At 44.8% G+C, this 19,554-nt stretch overlaps 1 protein-coding gene across 1 annotated transcript in view; it reads left to right on the top strand.

Annotated features, from left to right (window-relative positions):
- The window catches only part of angpt4 (angiopoietin 4), a gene marked incomplete at both ends in the record, with an annotated part of 155,909 nt that overhangs the window by 113,697 nt on the left and 22,658 nt on the right, over positions 1-19,554 (top strand). The window contains 2 exons of the mRNA XM_080727957.1: positions 12,731-12,886; positions 14,111-14,232. Of these exons, the coding sequence (XP_080584083.1) occupies positions 12,731-12,886; positions 14,111-14,232 (278 nt within the window). The remainder of the gene's footprint in view (positions 1-12,730; positions 12,887-14,110; positions 14,233-19,554) is intronic.

Genomic DNA, 19,554 nt, shown 5'->3' with positions numbered 1-19,554 from the left:
TTTATGTTGGTTTGTTTACTGTTGAGTGAGAAAACAATGTTGCAGATTAAGTTAATCATCTGGGGACCCCCCAAAATAATTTGGCGACCCCCCCTGGGGGCCCCGACCCACATGTTGAGAACCAGTGCTCTAGCATGCAGCAGCCAGGTGGAAGCCGTGTCTATCGTCACGTTCCATCGCTCCAGCAGCAGAGAAACTGGACCGTGGCGGAGGAGGAAATGAAGCTAGCCGTTCCAGCTACCTTCTCCTGTTCCCATTATCTGATCAACTCCCTGCTGCGTCACACTCTGTTTGTGTTTTCTTTTTCTCTATGCACACGGTGCCATTTCCTTCCATATACCTATACTCAAGATCCATTCCAAAAGGGCAACAGCAGCAGCAGCGCTGCTGGCGAGATTGCCATCATTGACAACATTGTTTAATCGTTTTCTGAATGAACCGTGCCGTTTTCAAGACTTTTTTTTTTCAGGGTTGCCACAGTTTTTCTACACACAGGGGCGTCACAAGGGGGGGGGAGGGGGGGGGGGGGGGGGAGTGAGACTGAGTGACTATAGGGCCCAAGGTGGAGGGGCCTTAATTATTTTATACTTTAGCTATTGAAAAATAGCATATATACAAGCTCACAGCGCGGCACCGAGTGCCGCGCTGCGAGCTTGTAGATCTGCTATTTTTGAAAAGTCGTGAAAATGCGTGCAACTCAAATTTTGCTTCTGGGGGGTCCCTAGAACTAAATATTTTGAGATGGGGGTCCGTGGCCAAATACATATCATTTTGGGGTCCTTGACATGAAAAAGATTGCGCACCACTGACATAGAAGCATATATTTTTCAAAATATTGAAAATGTTTGAAATATTCAAAGACTTGCCCAATTTTCACAGTTTTTCAAAAATAGCAGATCTACAAGCTCGCAGCGTGGCACTCGGTGCAGTGCTGTGAGCTTGTATATCTGCTATTTTTCAATGGTTAAAGCACATGGGGGGACCGCAGTGAATCCGTGTACCCAGGGCCCAGAATTTGGTGCGACACCCCTGTCTACACAATACAAACCAACATGGGCATCCATGTTTGTGGCGGCTAGATTTCCATCTCCCATTAAATCACATTAAATCATTTTCCAAGTGAATGGCGCAACACACGCTTAATCTGAACGTCGAATCTGAATGAGCTCAGCCTCAGACTAATGGCAACGAAACATGGACTAATTTACTCACTGCAAGCAGTGGAAATGGGGAAATATTGCATACGGTACGGACAGTTTTCGGCCAATAGAAATAATATCAACGTGGATAACAAAGTTAATTTGTATGACTATTGCTCATAAATGTGTGGAGATTTGCCAGACAATATTTTAAGCTGTTATCTCTTTGTCAAGAGCTTAACAAAGAACAAAGGCGTGTTGAACAAAAATGATGAATGGTTTGCTTCCAAAGTGACACATCGACCATTTACGAAAACCATTGACCCCACAAAAGTAAACACAATTATGGTACTTCAAAAAGATAGCAGGTGACAAGTCCTTGGCTTGCAAAATCATAACACTTTCACAGACTACATTTTCTTCACATGCAGCGATATGGAATTATGAACGGCAGAGAGAGAAAGGGAGAGATGGAGAGAGAAAACTTGGCTCCCTTAAGATGTTGGGATTTATGGTACACGTATTTGTGATATCTATAGATGTACCTGAATCTAAACACACTCAATCCAAGCCACGTGGAGAAATATAAACATTTGACGTATAATCATCAGTGGACAGGATTTACTTCACAATAAATTGGTACCAAAATCAGGGTGCTGCATGTTAGCAGCACTTTATGTCAAACAAACAGGAGAAAGGCGCAGTATGGATGAGGTGCTGCTGACCTGGGTAAATAAATAAGTATAGAAGTAAAGAAAAGGCCACACTTCTTCAGGGAAGAAGACCTTACTCGGTCAAAACATTGGTATCCCGTTAATAAATCCTGCATCATGGCTATGAGCAGCACTTAATGTACCAGCCGGTCCAGAGAGATATCACCTATGAAAGTAGAACCACAGTAGCCTATCTGCTGTATATTTAAGCTGTGTGTTGAGTGGGGTATTGTTATGTTCTCTTCTCAAGCTATAATGAAGGGAGAGAGACAGAGAGACAGAGAGAAAGAGAGAGAGAGAGAGAGAGAGAGAGAGAGAGAGAGAGAGAGAGAGAGAGAGAGAGAGAGAGAGATATGTTATTGTCACAGGTTTACAGGTGTAAAGAAGTGTTTGAAATTTGTTTTTGTGTAAGCTCCATCTTTCGTGGATATTTTCAGGAAGAAAATATAAAAAAAGAGATGAAAAGCATAGACAAATACACACACACCTCTGCCTCTAGTGGACTTGGCACTGTGCTTCAAAACTGTGAGCAAAAGACGGGACCAGAGAAACAGAAGCATATACTGTAGGAAGGACATTATCACGTGTAGAAACACTGTGCTTCAGTGTCACATAGGGGAGAGGAAGTGGTCAGCCCACTGGGGCCTCCTAATTCGACACGGAATGGTTCGGCGCGCCGTGGATTGAATTGCATCCGTGGAGTGTAATACGTTTATTATTAGTTAAGACGGATTAGCTGACGCCTAAACAACAGCTATAGTCAGCTAATAGTCTTCCTGACAATAATTCATTAACGAAGACAGAAAACATTAAATGTGCGCTCAATGAATTACACACACAAAAATAAGTCATGTATCACACCAACAAAATAGACGGGAAAAAACATGAATAAAACACATCTAAAAGCAAATAGACAAAGTAGCAAGGTCCACAACCTTCAAACCAGCTTGTGAGCTAAGATGTTAGAACAAGCCTTTGCTTTGATGTCACAAACATGACCTGGAAGACTAGTCCACGATACTATTGCTTAAAGGACAACTTTAGTTTTTTACAACAAGGGTTCATATTTTAGATAGTCATTAGAGAAAAGAAAAGAAAAGAGTGTTAAAATGTTTTCATTTACTTCTTTCTATCATTTTTGTGATTTTAACGATTTTGATTTGCATGCATGCCCCCAGGTTGAGGGCATGCATGCAAGTGGCTAAGTATGTGTCTTTAGACACAATAAGCCCATTCCCAAGATGCACTGCAATCTTTCATGGTCAGATGTGACTTATGGGGGCTGGTGTAAATAGTATCAAAGAGATTGCCGTCTTATTGTGTCTAAAAAGACACAAATATAGCCACTTGTACGCATGCCCCCAAACACTGAAATCAAAATAGTAAAATCGCTAAAACAATAGAAAGAAGTAAATGAAAACATTTTAACACTCATCTTTTCTTTTCTCTAATGACTATCTAAAATATGAACCCTAAAATTGGCCTTTAATAGAATGCAGCCCTCTTCATAGAATTTGCCTGCAGGGTAGGGCTAAACGTATCAGTCCACCTCTCGCCCAGGGCTGTATTAACCATTGGGCCGGTGGGGCCGTTGCCAGGGGCCCTTGGCTCTCAGGGGCCCTTGGGGGAACTGGGCCGCATGGTCATTGACAATTTACTAAAATTAAATGTATACATTAATTACAAATCTAATGTGTGGGCCCCTGCTCTGTTGTCTACAGGTGCTTTCTTGGCCCACAGATGATAATCATGGCTTAAAATACGAGCTGGGTAGTGTGCATCGGGAGGGAGGGGGGGTTATGACGGAGGGTGGGGGGCCCTAAAAAAATATTGGCCAGGGGCCCTCGCAGGGGTTAATCCGTCCATGCTCTCGCCCCCTGAGTGGAATATGTATTTGAGCAACACATGATGCTATTACAAAGAAATGTAGGAGTCTGTCCATTAATCACCATGAAAAGATATACGTAAGTAAGTTAGCATAATGTCTTTCCTTGACGCCCGGCCAAGTGAGACGTTGCATGCCTGTCTCCAACACTCGTCCTGAGAAGTGGGGCGCTGGTGATATCTATATGGGTGGGTGCAGGGGCGTCACAAGGGGGGGAAAGGGGGGGGGGGGGGGAGTGGGACTGAATCACTAGGGCCCAAGGTGAAGGGGCCTGGAATTATTTTATTCTTTAGCTATTGAAAAATAGCAGATATACAAGCTAACAGCACGGCACCGAGTGCGAATTTGTAGATCTGAAATCTTTGAAAAGTCGTGAAAATGGGCGCAGATCTTTGAATATATGTATTTTTTTAAGCGAACATTTGTAACTCAAATTTTGCTTCTGGGGGGATCCCTGGAACTAAATATATGATATGGGGGTCTGTGGCCAAATACGTATCATTGGGGGTCCTTCACATGAAAAAGTTTGAGCAGAGCACCACTGACAGAAACATAGGTTTTTCAAAAAACCTTAGAAGGATTTGAAATTTTTCAAAAATAGCAGATCTATAAGCTCGCTGTGAGCTTGTATATCTGCTATTTTTCAATAGCTAAAGCACAAAATGTGGGTGAATCCTTGTACCCAGGGCCCAGAATTTGGTGCGACACCCCTGGGTGGGTGGGTTCAGGCCCGGCCTTACACACAGGAGAGTCATGGAGGCTCACTTTGTTGGCCTGTCGTCTTTCCCCTGCCCGGCGCCCCACAAATCAAACAGGCTGCTCAGAGAACCCGGGCCTCCCCTCCGACCCAACCCTCCCCCCCCCAGGGACAAGCTGTTTGTTTGGACCTCTGATATATTTATCAACTGCCTGTCTTTCTCACTGGCACCGATACCCTGGGGGTGGAGGGGGGTGGAGGAGGGGTGGTCATGGAGGGGGGGGGGGGGGGGGGGGGAGAGAGAAGGAGAGCTGAAATGGACATTGTTTGCCAGCTGTCCCGGTGCCAGTGATGTTCTGCGGAAGACAGGGAGGGGCGGAGAGAGAATGGTCCACTGGTACAGTATATTATTGCGACTGTCAAGTCGCAGTTACTATCAAAACCTCCACCGGCTGTCTGACAGTCACGCCACGTCACGTCACACTTCTCCCCTACTCATATCTCCGCCACCATTGCCCCGATCCATGCCACACTTTGCACCTATCCATGCCACACTTTGCACACACACTCCTTGGCTGCCAAACCACAACCTCCACCCCTCATTTCTCACATGGCCCTCTTCTAGCGCCACCATGAGGCCAAGTCTTGCAAAACACATTTTTGGACACTGCTCCTACAGATTTTGCCCTAAAATCACACAAAGCAGTACACAGGATGTCTACAGTCATGTCATCAACATGGATCTGTCCCATTTAGCGCCACCATCAGCCGATTTTAGCAAAACACATTTTTGGACACTGCTCCTACAGATTTTGCCCTAAAATCACGCAAAGCGGTACACAGTTTGCCTGGTTAATAAACCAGACTCTATCACACACTTCGTTTTGGGAAGAGAGTCTGGAATTTCGGGGAGAGATTCTTTTTCTGAGGGGCGGGCTAAAGACTATTGACATGATGTTAGTGGCGGTTTAAAACAATGTCAAGGTGACTTGCTCTTAATTGCTCCCTTTGAACTTCAAAGGGGTTGAAAACCGCAGTAATTGATTGAGCCATACAAGTGTCAATAGCTCGTTAGTGTTCTCTCTAATCAATGAAACATCAAAGACAACTACCTCTTTGATGCCTGTAATGAGAGTGGAGGGGGGATGTGTTTGTATACACACAGACTCGCCTGATTGGCTGAATGGTTTTGAACCAGGCCACCAAGCCTACAGCCCTGATTGGCTAGCACTCTCATCGGGCTAGGGGAAAAAGCTTAGTTAACGTGGAGGGCCAGACTTCACTACAACACTACTACCACCAGGGGGTGGTGTTGAGTGCAGTCTGGTTTAACCAGGCAAGTACACAGTATGTCTAGAGCCATGTCATCAACATGGATCTGTCCCAATTAGCGCCATCATCAGGCCAATTTTTTAATGGCACTTACAGGCCTATTGTGTATACATTTGACCTGACGGTCGCTTATCTCCCGATTAGGGAGTCTTACTGGTTTACAGTATGAACTGATACGGCTTCTTCAGGGAAGAAGAGGGAACGATGCAGAGAGGGGGACGAGAGATGTTTTATGATGTTAATTAAAGGAATAACATGTAACTTTGACCTTTGATTACATAATAAAATAATATGTTTTTACCCATGGTTTCCCTCTATACCAGCGGTCATCAGACACTGGAGCAGTGTGGTGGTGTCTACCTGCAGAAACACACTGCCCTCTCGCTGTATTTTGGTGTTTTCACTGTTTGTTTTGGCAGACAGGGATGTTTTGGGGGACTTTTAAGTGAACAAAGTAATTTTTCCCCCCTGTGGAACTGTTACTATTACTTCAGTAAAAGGGGCGGTAGTGGCTCAGGGGTAGAGTGGCCATTTGGCAACCGATGCGTTCCAAGTTTAATCTTGGGCTCCCTCCGACCTAGGATCGAAGTGTCCTTGAGCAAGACCCCTTTGCTCCATAGAGTTATATACCAGTAAGGCTCCCTAATCGGGAGAGAAGCGACCGTAGTTCACTTATCTCCACAAATAGGGCAAAAATGTGTTTTGCCAAAATCTTCCTGATCCATGTTGATGACATGAGTGTAGACATACAGTGTAGTGATTTTCGTGATTTTAGGGCAAAATCTGTAGGAGCAGTGTCCAAAAATGTGTTTTTACAAATCGGCCTGGAGGTGGCGCTATATGGGAGAGATTCATGTTGATGGGATGAGTGTAGACATACTGTGTACCGATTTGCGTGATTTTAGGGCAAAAATTGTAGGAGCAGTGTCCCAAAATGTGTTTTGCAAGAATCGGCCTCATGGTGGCGCTAGAAGAGGGCCATGTGAGAAATGAGGGGTGGGGTCTCCGCGCCGGCAAGGCGGACGAATAGGTACCGGCCCCGGCTGTCCCGGTCGCGCCTAGCCGGAGTTACGGCATTTTATGTGAGCTGCAGTGTAGGGGGTCCTCCACTGGGGGCGCCACCACTTTTGCATCCGTTCTGGAGCACCAGGAGTGGGTGGTCCCCGGGAATTCCCCGTGAGCAGCCCCGTTGGGGTGGTCATTTGGTCAGTTTTGCACATTTGTTTGTTTTTTTACATCTGGGGGTCCCCCAGGGACCTGGGGGTCCCTGGAGCTCCGGGGGTCCTTGGAGGTTGTAGTTTGGCAGGCAAGGAGCGTGTGTGCCAAATTTGGCATGGATCGGGGCAACGGGTGCGGAGATATGAGCAGGGCAAGAGTGTGACGTGTGAGGTGTGACAGACAGATGGAGGGAGTTACACTTTGTGGTGGTTTTGATAGTAAAGTGCGACCTACGGTCGCAATAATATAGAGGAAGGACAGCCCCGCGCCTAGCTACTCATTTCAATGCAAGTGTGTCCAGTTCGCTCAGTCGGTAAAGCTCTCGCCTTTGGACCAAGGTCATGGGTTCGATTCCGGGCACCGCCAACTCAGCGTATGAGTAGCACGGCTTGGGTGCAGCAAGTCATGCGGCAAGTACTGGGTGCTGATGGTAGGTGTGACGCTCCACCTCAGCAATCCATCTTCCCAGGGGTCTAGCGCATTGTAACGAGGACAGATTCCCGCGTGTTACCGGCTGATACCGACAATAAGCCACTCCCGACCTACTTTTTTTGCTCCAGATGAGCAGGTTGGTGCCTTGCATGGTTTCCTCCTCCGGTGTATGTGTGTGTGAATGTATTGCACAATCATTGTAGAGCGCCTTTATCCAAGGCGCTATATAAATGCGCCATTTAAAAGAAAATATCTACTTCTTCCACAAAACCTCACAGCCAGCCTGGTATTCAGCATCAAAGCCAGCAAATGTTCTCCTCACCTTCTTGAGTCTGTTTCTTCTCCGGAGATGAGTGATAGTGTAAAAAAAAAAAAAAAAAAAAATCTTTAGTTTTTTCGTAGACACGCTGTGCATTTTAACTGCGCTTGTTTCTGCCCACTGGCTGACCCTTTCCGTGAGTTCTTTTCTCTTTTGTCTCGCGGCCATGAGGTTGAAATCATCACCGTTGTAAGAAAGCATCGGTGAACTCCTCTCGCATCTGGTCCAACTCTCCCATCAACGCTGGTCGTGTCTTACATCATCCTCCGTGACCTCTGGACAAAGAGCAGTGAAGTCTTTCTGACAGAGCCGTGGTCCTAGGAGGGACCGTGGAGGCTGACGTCGTTCTAACGAGCAGGAGGTCAGGCCGACCTAGACTGGACCAGTCCCCCAGGACGCGCTCTTCACGTCAACACAGGGTTTATGAGTTGTGTCATGAAATAAAATACAAAATATTACCAGTAAGACTCCCTAATCGGGAGATAAGCGACCGTTGGTCGCTTATCTCCATAAATAGAGCAAAAATGTGTTTTTCCAAAATCTTCCTGATCCATGTTGTTGACATGAGTGTAGACATACTGTGTAGTGATTTTCGTGATTTTAGGGCAAAATCTGAATCGGCCTCATGGTGGCGCTAGAGGGCCATGTGAGAAATGAGGGGTGGGGTCTCCTCGCCGCCAAGGCGGACGAATAGGTACCGGCCCCGGCTCTCCCGGTCGCTCCTAGCCCGAGTTACGGCATTTTATGTGAGCTGCAGTGGCAGGGGGTCCTCCACTGGGGGCGCCACCACTTTTGCATCCGTTCTGGAGCACCAGGAGTGGGTGGTCCCCGGGAATGCCCCGTGAGCAGCCCCGTTGGGGTGGTCATTTGGTCATTTTTGCACATTTGGTAATTTTTTACACCTGGGGGTCCCCCAGGGACCTGGGGGTCCCCGAAACTCCGGGGGTCCTTGGAGGTTGTAGTTTGGCAGGCAAGGAGTGTGTGTGCAAAATCTGGCATGGATCGGGGCAACGGTTGCAGAGATATGAGCAGGGCAAAAGTGTGACGTGTGACGTGTGACAGAGGGAGTGACGGAGTGACGGAGGGACAGCCGGTGGAGGTTTGGATAGTGTGCAAGTAACTGCGACCTACGGTCGCAATAAATAAAAGTCAACGAAAGGAACGCTCAACCCATTTTCAGTGTCTTCATCAGTAGGATTAATCATCAGAATTATGGTGCTAAGCAGGGACGTGCTGGGCCCCTGATTCAGCCCGGGAAAAAGAGTTGGAGAGGCCCTCATTGCGCGCTGTAGAGAGAGAGATCTCTCTATAGCGCTGCTGCGACTCAGATCATGACAAGTGACAAGCCAGTGGGCCAATTACATGAGTTATATTTCGTCGTTGTCGGGTGGAAACCTTGTATGTCCAAAACCGTTTGTTTTGTATTTATCATTTTAAAAATGATTTAAACTAGTGAAAACAGCCGATCTACAAGCACACAACGCCTCGCACCGCGAGGCGTTGTGTGCTTGTAGATCTGCTGTTTTCACTACTTTTGTGCAATGGCCTTGTATGATGAAGCAGGGCTTTGCTTTGCGAAAAAATGTATACATTTGAAACTTGAAGATACAAGGTTTCTGCCCGACTAGTCGCACTTAGACATCAAGAATGCATTGTGAGCTTGTACATCTGCTATTTATGAATAACCAAAATATAAAAGAGGGCTTAAGTGTTTATAAACTGTTCCTATTTTTGCTGGGGACCCCCTGGAATGCCCTCAAGGACCCCTGACAGACACTCACCACGACACCAGTGCGCAACGAGTCTGGAATACGACTCTACATTGGGCAGTGGGCAAGACATAGCTGAGTGTCTAAATGGAAGTGCCAGAACTTGGCGGAAGTCAAAGCACAAGAAAATTATGTTGACGCTTTACAAATCTGTATACTGTACATTTTCCGAAAAAGGGGGACTGAGCATTGGTTAGACCTCCCTTTGGTTAGACCAGGTTAACATTCACCAGCGTCGGCAGGTTAGCATGTTACCTCGAAAAAGATAGTTTACGAGTCCTGCCCTAAAAGCCTGTCCATATAGTCTCCCCCCGAAACCGAACTTTTCGTCGGAAAGGTCCGGTTCGACTACAAAATGATGTCACTCGCGACTTCTGAAAAGCATTACAGCGAATTAGAGACTATGGACAGTACTTGAGACTCTCTGCATAACGTTGTTGTCGGGTAAAAACGTTGTATGTCCAAAACCGTTCGTTTTGCATTTATCATTTTAAAAATGATTTAAACTAGTGAAAACAGCCGATCTACAAGCACTGTGTGCTTGTAGATCAGCTATTTTCACTAGTTTTGCGCAATAGTCTTGTGTGATACTTTACGGAAAAAACATACACATTTGAAACTTGGAGAGGTTTCTGCCCGACAACGACGATAAGGTCGGGATCGGGCTTTTCTCCCCGAAGATGAGAAAAGGCTGGGAACAAGCTAGAATAATATCAATGGCAATAATAATATGTGCGTCCTGAAAGGACCTTTAGCCCCTCCCTGCAGCAAGTCAAGCATGTCCTGGCATGTCTTGGCACCTCCAAGTGTTCTCTGGTTTAATGAGCCTCTAATGAGGAACACTTTGACTCACGCCATTCTGAGCTTTATTACTGTAAAGGGCAATTAATGGACAATCTAATGGTTAAAGATCCATATGATAAACCAGATGCAGCACATATGGACATCATTTCATGACTGTAGCTCAAGCAGAGCGATATCCTAAAATACTGCTTTTAGACATTGTAGCTGTTACAGCTGCGCATTACTTACATAGGCCTGCTAGCCATTCGATAATAATAATACTGTGTGTGTGTGTGTGTGTGTGTGTGTGTGTGTGTGTGTGTGTGTGTGTGTGTGTGTGTGTGTGTGTGTGTGTGTGTGTTGTGAAAAGTAACCCATCATACAAAAATCTTATTGACATACATTTGTTGACCATGTATTTACATGTAATTATACTGTCCTCCTGTGTGCATGTTGGAATATATCCGTCTATTTACAAACTTCCAGCTATATTTTCGTCCATGCCTTATCCCTAAACTTCCCTAGAAACCTTTTTTTTTTACTATTTTGGAAAACATTTTAAAATACTTTAACTAGCCGATCTATTGACACGTTGTGAGCTTGTAGATCGGTTATTTGAAGTATTTTAAAGCGTTTTTCACAATATAAAAAAAAAGAAAAAAGGCAAAAAAGTTTAAGGATAGGGGGTAAGGCATGGATGAAAATAGAGCCCTTCCTGTGTAGGCCCTGATATCTCCAGAAATACAGGAAAGAGGGAAGGGATTGATGGATGGGTTATTTATTTGTCAGAGGCAGAAGGTTAGGGCATGGCAGAGTGACTTGGCACTAACTGATATTCCCAGAGATTGACTGAAATGGGACTTTACTTCATACATATATACCAGATGTTTGAACCAACTTGATTTTTTTTTTCTAAATTTTTATCCCACGATTTTTGTAACCCATTTTTCACCCAGTGTCAATTATCTAATGTAATCCTTGGGCGCTACACTCCTTCTGCCAACCTGGGGAGACAACGGACTGACCTCATGCTTTCTTCTATGCATGAGGACACGTTATTCCAACCAGTTCCTTTACCCTCCATCAGGCGCCCTGGCTGGCCAGGGGGAGGCAGTATAGAGACCAGGATTGAACGAACTTGATTTAATTCTTGAGTGGACTGGAGTGGGGTTTGTTGTCTACGAAAGGCATGGCCAAGAATTTTTTTGCACCATGTTTGTCCGTCCGTCCGTCCGTCCGTCCGTCCGACGGTCCGTCCGTCCGTCCGTCCGTCCGTCCGTCCGTCCGTCCGTCCGTCAGTCTGATATTAGCTAATCTCCAGCACCGTGGGCATGATGGCAGCTATACTGTGCACACACTCTCCCCGGGTGCCAGGGCAGAACCTCTGACCCAATTTATTCACATGGGCCTGTTATAGCGCCACCAGGAGGCGGAATTTTGCGAAACACACATTCTTTCAGATTTTTCATATTCCATCCTGATTGGCTAAGATTGGCTTCCAAAGTTTGCAGGAGGGCTCTGTTTTGAACAAAATGCCTCAAATCATGAACACACTGTGAGATTTCCATGAAATTTTACACACACATTCCCACTAGGCTGAGGAAGAAGAATCTTCATGTCCAGGACCCCCAAATGAGTATTTGGCCGTGGACCCCTATCAGAAAGTATTTTATGCCAGTGACCCCCATGCAAGATTTGTGTATTGTGAGTTTTTGAAAATATCTATAGTTCAAGTGGTTAAAATAAATCAAATTTTGCTGGGGACCCCATGGTACCTCCTCAAGAACCCCTGTGGGGGTCCCCGTACCCGACTTTGAGAACCGCTGCAGTAGTGGAACCATTGACCCATATGGGAAAAGGTTAGTCTTATTTCTGCAAACATTACTGTATATATACAGTATATACTGTATATTCTGGACCATGTGAGATGTTTAAAGTGATCCCTGACTAATACGACAAATATGTCTTAATACATTATAATTGTCCTCTATAACTACAATGTAAAATTAAAAACACCTTAGATATTTTATTTCTTCTAGAAATAGCTAATCTTTCACTCAGTAGGGGAAATGCCTGTCGCAAGTTGATGATGTCATTTTCTCATTCAACGGTAAACAACACAAAGTATAAGTGTATACAGGGTATCTGCACATTTATAAAGTGATAATTTAAGGAATTTCAAGACCGTTTTAATACCAAACTGTCAAATATTAAGTAAGCAAGCGTGAAAATAGCAGATCTACATGCTCACAACGCCTCGCATGTAGATCTGCTATTTTCACAATGTTTATCTGTAGAACCGAGTCACATTAAATGTAATACCTACAATTCCAAGTGCTTGTCAGGGTGGGGGTCCCCAGTTCAAATATCCTTGTTTTGGGGGTCACAGCCTAAAAAGGTTTGAGAACCCCTGCACTAACACTTCATGTTCTGTGCTCCCCAGTTGGAGGGCGTCATCCAGAAGAGCATCCGTCCAGAGATGTCTCCGTACCAGAGCCACGCTGTCCACAACCAGACGGCCACCATGCTGGAGATAGGAACCAACCTGCTGTCCCACACCGCAGAGCAGACCCGCAAGCTCAACGAGGCCGAGGCCAAGGTGAGACGGAGGAATGAATGAATGAAACACTCACACTGACAGTAACCTCACGTCACCAGGCTTTCTCGGGGGAAAGCCTGGTATTCGTTTGCAACAGGTCGTTTGATCCGGTCTAGACCGGATGGCAGAAGAAGCAGCGTTGCTTTGTTTTGGTTGGTGGTCTGAATTAAGAATAGCAGTTCCCTGTGTATAATAAAGGTAGACACACGCTAAATAGTATCTGGTAAGTACACTCACATTTATATATTTTTTGCATTTAAAAATAATAATCATTATTACGGTTTGATAGTTCTGGCCAAAGTGTAGTCCGTTTTGACTACAAAATTACGTATAGGACGCCATCCGCTCCCGACCGGATCAAAGCCTGAAATGTGAAGCGATCCCAGGCTACACTGACAGTGACCCAGAGGGGGAGAAAGATTGAGGGAGAAAGGAGGGAGGGAGGGAGAGTTAGGCTGTGGAAGAATAGATGTGGTGGGTGAGTGAGTGAATGAATGAATGGATGAATGAATGGGAATTAACTCCTGGCATACTACAGATCGGACGAGAGGGGGAGGGGGCGAGGAAGATATTATATTTTGTTATTATTGATTATATGTTACCTTATTTACAGTACATTATGTTTTTCATCTTATGATATTCATCTGTGATACATGATTATATTTGATAGCTTGTAAGAGTCTAAATGTCTCCACTAGATATAGCTGTTGTTTTGGTACAGCCTATCTTGTTATGGTTCAGCTTGTCCTTGAGGCCTTGAAGCAGCTACAGTACAGTATTACTATGTTGTCTGACTTGTGTCTCCTGGCAGAACTACCTTACCACTGACATGAGTGTTATTGTACTTCTCCCCATGATATCATGTACATAAAGCATAACCATCACCACCTACAATATTGTCTGGTCTCCAAATTGCCTCATCGGTTAATGATTGATCAGAATTCCACGACCAGGGGGGTTAGGGTGCAAGTAAAGTAATCAAAGGAAATAAGGAGAATTCAAACGCGAAGGACGAAAGGATAAAATAAGAGGTGACGCAATGACAGACTACGAGAAGGAGTGAGTGAGTCTGAATGGATGAAACAAGAGGGAGGGAGGGTGCATGGGGAATAACGAGTAAATGAATGAATGAATGAATACTGAAACCAAACTTTTCACACACACAGACGTTCTTGAAGCGAGCACACTTACAGTACGACACTAGTTTTGTGTTCTTTCATCCAGGTGTTGAACCACACATCGAGGATAGAGATCCAGCTACTGGAGAACTCTCTTTCCACCAACAAACTGGAGAAGGAGCTGTTGCTGCAGACCTCTGAGATCGGCCGGCTGAGAGACAAGAACAGGTAGAGTCCATGTTTTACGTACGTAGGGTGTGGCCGTGCAGCCCATATTACGTGAATAAAATCAGACCCAGTGTGAAGTGAGCGGTGCCTTTGATTAGTTAATTTCATTATATGAACTAGAGCAGTGTTTCTCAAACTTTAAAAAATCAAGGTCTCCCCTCAACTCTGACAGTGTACAAATGGAACCAAATGAACCCGTTATAGCGTTCATTTGTTTCTATTTGTACACTGTGAAAGTTACAGACTTGTTTGGGTCAATTTGGACCCCCCTAAAGGAACCTACAGAGTCACTGGAATCCACTTTGGGGCCTTTTTCACCAAAAGAACCTTGGTTCAAGAACCAACTTTCTTGGAAACTGCGTTCGTTCTCGACGCAAAACCGGCTTGCGTTTCCACCAGATTGAACCAGAACCAAGGATTTTGTGGTTCCCGTTCCGTACCAACTTTTACGGTTCGGAACCAACTCGGTTCTCAGTGGAAAAGCTCACCTCTGGTTCATCCCATAGGCGGGAGAAAGAACCCGAACCGGTTCTTTGCCAGTTGAAAAGCATCCTTTGAGAACCACTGAACTAGAGGAACAATGTTAAATCCCTGTCCATTCACTTCAAGGCTGCTCAACAGCGCCACTAGAAGGTAGGTCACCCAGCGGTATTGCAGCTGTTGAGGACGTTTCCATACGGACATATGGACATATGGACATTCAGACATACACACTCGGTCACTGGTTGGAACGGCTAGCGCCGCTCAAAAATGCCTTTTAGACCCTCATGTCTTGTAAATGTCCAGGACCCCTTCAGAGTCGCGACTTCTCTTGATATAAGGCTCTGGATGGACTAACCTTATTTCAACAAACTTGTGTGCAGAGAAAAAAAGATGAGTGTTGAAAATGTGGCGATTACGCGGCCTCTCGCCCCTGAAACGCTTGCGCCTCTGTCAAAATAAAAGCTGCTTTCTTATCTGCGATTTCACGACTGGAGAGAGGCATTTTACATGAAACAAAGCAGTCGTTAGCGGCGGTGATGGAAAATATGTATGTGCACAGCTGTTGGCTGCCAGAAATGTCAATATCTGGAATCACAATATTTATTTGGAATTTTTCATGGTGAGGCGAGGTCGCATGAAGCCGTGCACAGCACAGAACACAACGTGTGGAGTCATTATCCAACATGCTCTGTTTATAGTGAGCGATAGAATACAGACAGAAACACACAGTTTGAAAGGTTGTGAGAAAAAGATGGAGGGAGACTTGCAGTATATAGTGGATAAGGTGTGTGACTGTGTTGTGTATGTGTGCGCATGTTTGTCCGTGCGCATGTGTGTGTGTGTGTGTGTGTGTGTGTGTGTGTGTGTGTGTGTGTGTGTGTGTGTGTGTGTGTGTGTGTGTGCACTGATTTTTGTATGTTTGTGGGGACCAAAATCTGTATACACAGTCACGTCATGGGGACCAGGTACGGTATGGGGACCAAAAATCAGGTCCCCATGAGGGAAACTGTTAAAAACCAACACAGGAGCTGCTCTGATGTGCCTGTGAAGTTTTTAGCATTGGCCCATAAGTCACGTTTTTTGGTCATGGTGTGTGTGTGTGTGTGTGTGTGTGTGTGTGTGTGTGTGTGTGTGTGTGCGTGTATGTGCTCAGTAGCTTTATATGTTTTGTGGGGACCAAAATCTGTATACACAGTCACGTCATGGGGAATAACTTCATCAATTCTGATATTTGAAGTCGTGTATAAGCTAACACAGCCATAGTTGTTATACCTGATTTTGTTTCATAGCTGTATAACATTTAGAAAGGGTGGTCCCCACATGAGATGATTAAAATCATCACATGTGGGGACCACCCTTTTCATCATTGTGGTCCCCACAAATCATAAAAACCAGTATGTGTGTGTGTGTGTGTGTGTGTGTGTGTGTGTGTGTGTGTGTGTGTGTGTGTGTGTGTGTGTGTGTGTGTGTGTGTGCGGAGGGTTCATACAGACCTCAACAAAACCAGCTAATCAGTTTGCTCGCTTTTCAGTTGTGACATGAAGATACAATACCATGCTTTTCCCAGGGTAACAATCTTTTGAACTGCTTTTTAATTGGTGAATAAATTAACAGCAGTGCTGATTTAGAGCCATTGTGGCAAATACTTCAGTATATGGTGACAGCCGTTGTTGTAGTTCAGTACTTTCTTGTACATTCCTTTCTTCAAAATCTTCTTGAGAACCAGGGATTCGCACCAGACAGAAAATAGTCCATGGGCTACGAGATGTCGCTCTCCGGAAAGGTGGCAAAGGTTACTTAGCATTTTTGAGAAGCTCTATATCTGTAGATTACATTTTGGTATGATAACCCTTTCTGAGACACAGCTAAATTGGTGTTATCAGCTGCTAGAGTTGGTGTCCCATTAACTTTAGTATACAGGAAAACAATTCAAAGAATTAATCTGCTTTAAAGGAGCATGAAACACAAAATCACCTTTTCTATAAATATATATTATATAAATGAGTCACTTGTGATAGGGAGCAGTGATATGGTTCAATTTGCCCATAGGCTTGGGGATTCAGAGCTTTCTGCTGTCTCTGTAGCTATTTCTGTGTACTTCCAGTTTCTAGGTCCAAAAGAAATCTTTCGCGCCACTCATTAAATATTAGCTATCAATGTTCTGTGGTGTAACGTGACGTAGGCATATCTAATTAATATTAACGTTTGTTTTACAGAGTCGTATCAAGGGGGGGCGTGGTTTCACTGTATGCTTGTTTGCCAGAGAGAAGAGCAGGCTCTCTCAACGGACAGTTACACTGTGTGGTGCCTGTGTTATTTTCTGTGTAGTGTAGCGTGTGTGTGTGTGTGTGTGTGTGTGTGTGTGTGTGTGTGTGTGTGTGTGTGTGTGTGTGTGTGTGTGTGTGTGTGTGTGTGTTTGCGTGCGTGTCGTGACAGTGCACGCACACACACAACGTCCACACACGGAAAACAGCAGATCTACAAGCTCACAACGCGTCGCGAAAGCGACGCGCTGTGAGCTTGTATATCGGCTATGTATGTAGCCTAGCTATAGCCGTAGAGCCGAAACCAACGTGTTTACATGGTTGAGAAGCTATTGCTGCTACGGCTGTTAGCTAGGCTACATATTAGGGTTACCAACCGTCCCGTAAAATACGGGATCGTCCCTTTTTTGGAAACTAAAAGACGTGTCCCGTATTGAACTGAAACGGGACGCTCTTTGTCCCGTATTTTAAGGTTGGGGGATAAATATGAATGACGGGATGATTTAATTGAGAAATGACAGCGATTCTGCCTGTCAGAGAGCTTCCACTTCCACTCTGCTCTCTCTCCTCTGAGACAAGTGCTGCATCCCATTGCTGTGAGAGGCGCTGCGCTGTTTGTAAGCAGCTGATTGGCTTATTAACATACGGCTCTGAGTGTTGCTAAGACACAGTCTCCGCCCCCTACACACTCCCTTCCCAAGCATGGGCTGTAGGTTCACTCCACACAAGTTGCCTGCGAGAGACGAAACGAGTGCGTGCGAGCGACCATACGACAGTGCTCGGCTCAGAACATTGTTTAATGTCTTAAAAAAACGTGTGACAGAAGATTGTGTACAAACATATTAGACATGAATCCATGATAGGTGATAGGCTAAACAAAAAGGTGAAAAAGCAGGCAAGCAACAGAAAATAAGCCATGGATATTGGTATTCCTGGGAACACTACAGTAATCTTGTCTGCCAACTAAAGCGACCCCAGACAGGCTGGTATGTGAAATAACATAAGCATGCGTTGATTTTGTTTTTAAAACCTAATGGTTATTGTTGTATGCCAATATGATTAAACTAGTGTTGGGTAACCAGAGAGTGGGCACATAAGGACCAGGTAGACCTAGGCGATATGTTTTGGAAAATTGAGAGACACCCGAATTAATATTGTGAAAGGAAAAATATGATTTAATAGAGGAAAATACACACTTTAGCCAACTTTATAACCGAAAATATCCGATTTTTCGGCCCAAAGACACCCGAATTAATATTGTGAAAGGAAAAATATGATTTAATATAGGAAAATGCCCGTTTTAGCCAACTTTATAACCGAAAATATGCGATTTTTCGGCGCCGCCTTCGGCGCCGCATGTTTCCTTAGAAAGTGTCCCGTATTTGAAACTCTGGGAGTTGGCAACCCTACATAGCTACATAGCTAATATACAAGCTCACAACGAGCTTGTAGATCTGCTAGTTTTCGTGTGTGGACGATGTGTGTGTGCGCGCACTGTCACGACACACACACACACGCACGCACGCACACACACACACACACACACACGCACACAGTCACTCTCACACACACACACACACACTACACAGCAAATAGCTATAGTGATAGCCTAGTAGCGTCCATTCTTCACTGGTTCCGTGGTCCATAGCTGGATAAAAGCTCAGACAGCTTGTTTGTAAAATACCTGCACATTTAAATTAGTTATGTAACCTGGAGTTGCCGAATCTTTATACTTTTTACACCTCCAATGGCTGGTTTTAAAAAATGTTTCCGAAATGGAACAGCAACTGCCCAGTGCCCACTGCTGACAGCTTCGCTCTGTCTCTCTCTGATTCTGATAGAAGACGCATTACTCCGCCCCTCGCCCCCACAACGGCAGATAACCACGCCTACATTTTAGAAATCTTTTCATATCTCAAGTCTGATAAAACAAATAAAGAGGCGGGGTTTCTGACCCCTTTAAGTAGCATATGAGGGGTCAAACTAGGGCTTTTTCATGATTCTAAATCCATTGCAAGCATGTGTTTTGCACCAAAAACATTCCTTGGGCTAAACAATGGCCCCCACAAAACCATAGTTTTGAGGGGCCGTTTTTAGCCCAAGGAATGTTTTTCGTGCAAAACACATGCTTTCCGAGAGCGACATCTCGCCCATGGAATAAAAAGCATTCTCCTTTTAAATGCTGCACTGCTGACCTGAGACAAACCGGTGTTTGTCTTTCAACAATGCTCCTCACTCCTTACAGCACCTGGAGTGCGCTGACGGACATGGATGGAGCATTCTGCGGCTCATTTCTTCCATCTTGTGCACGTTTTCTCCTTATCACGAAAGCTAACCATTACGTATATGTATACGAAACACAGCAGTATACAGCCATAAATTGTTGGGTCACTCACAATATAGTTTAAGCTCAACTTTATGTTTCATGGATTTTTTTTTCCACAATCAATACAATAATATGCATCAATCTGAGGTTTCTGCGCATAATAATTTTTGGTAACACTTTCTATGAAGCCCACACTTATAATGCATTATGACAGCATTCATAATGCATTATAATGCACTCATAATGCTT

The sequence above is a fragment of the Nannobrachium achirus genome (genome assembly GCF_963921795.1).
Source record: "Nannobrachium achirus genome assembly, chromosome: 6".
NCBI classification, from domain to species: domain Eukaryota; kingdom Metazoa; phylum Chordata; class Actinopteri; order Myctophiformes; family Myctophidae; genus Nannobrachium; species Nannobrachium achirus.
This window is presented reverse-complemented; position numbering and strand designations above follow the sequence as displayed.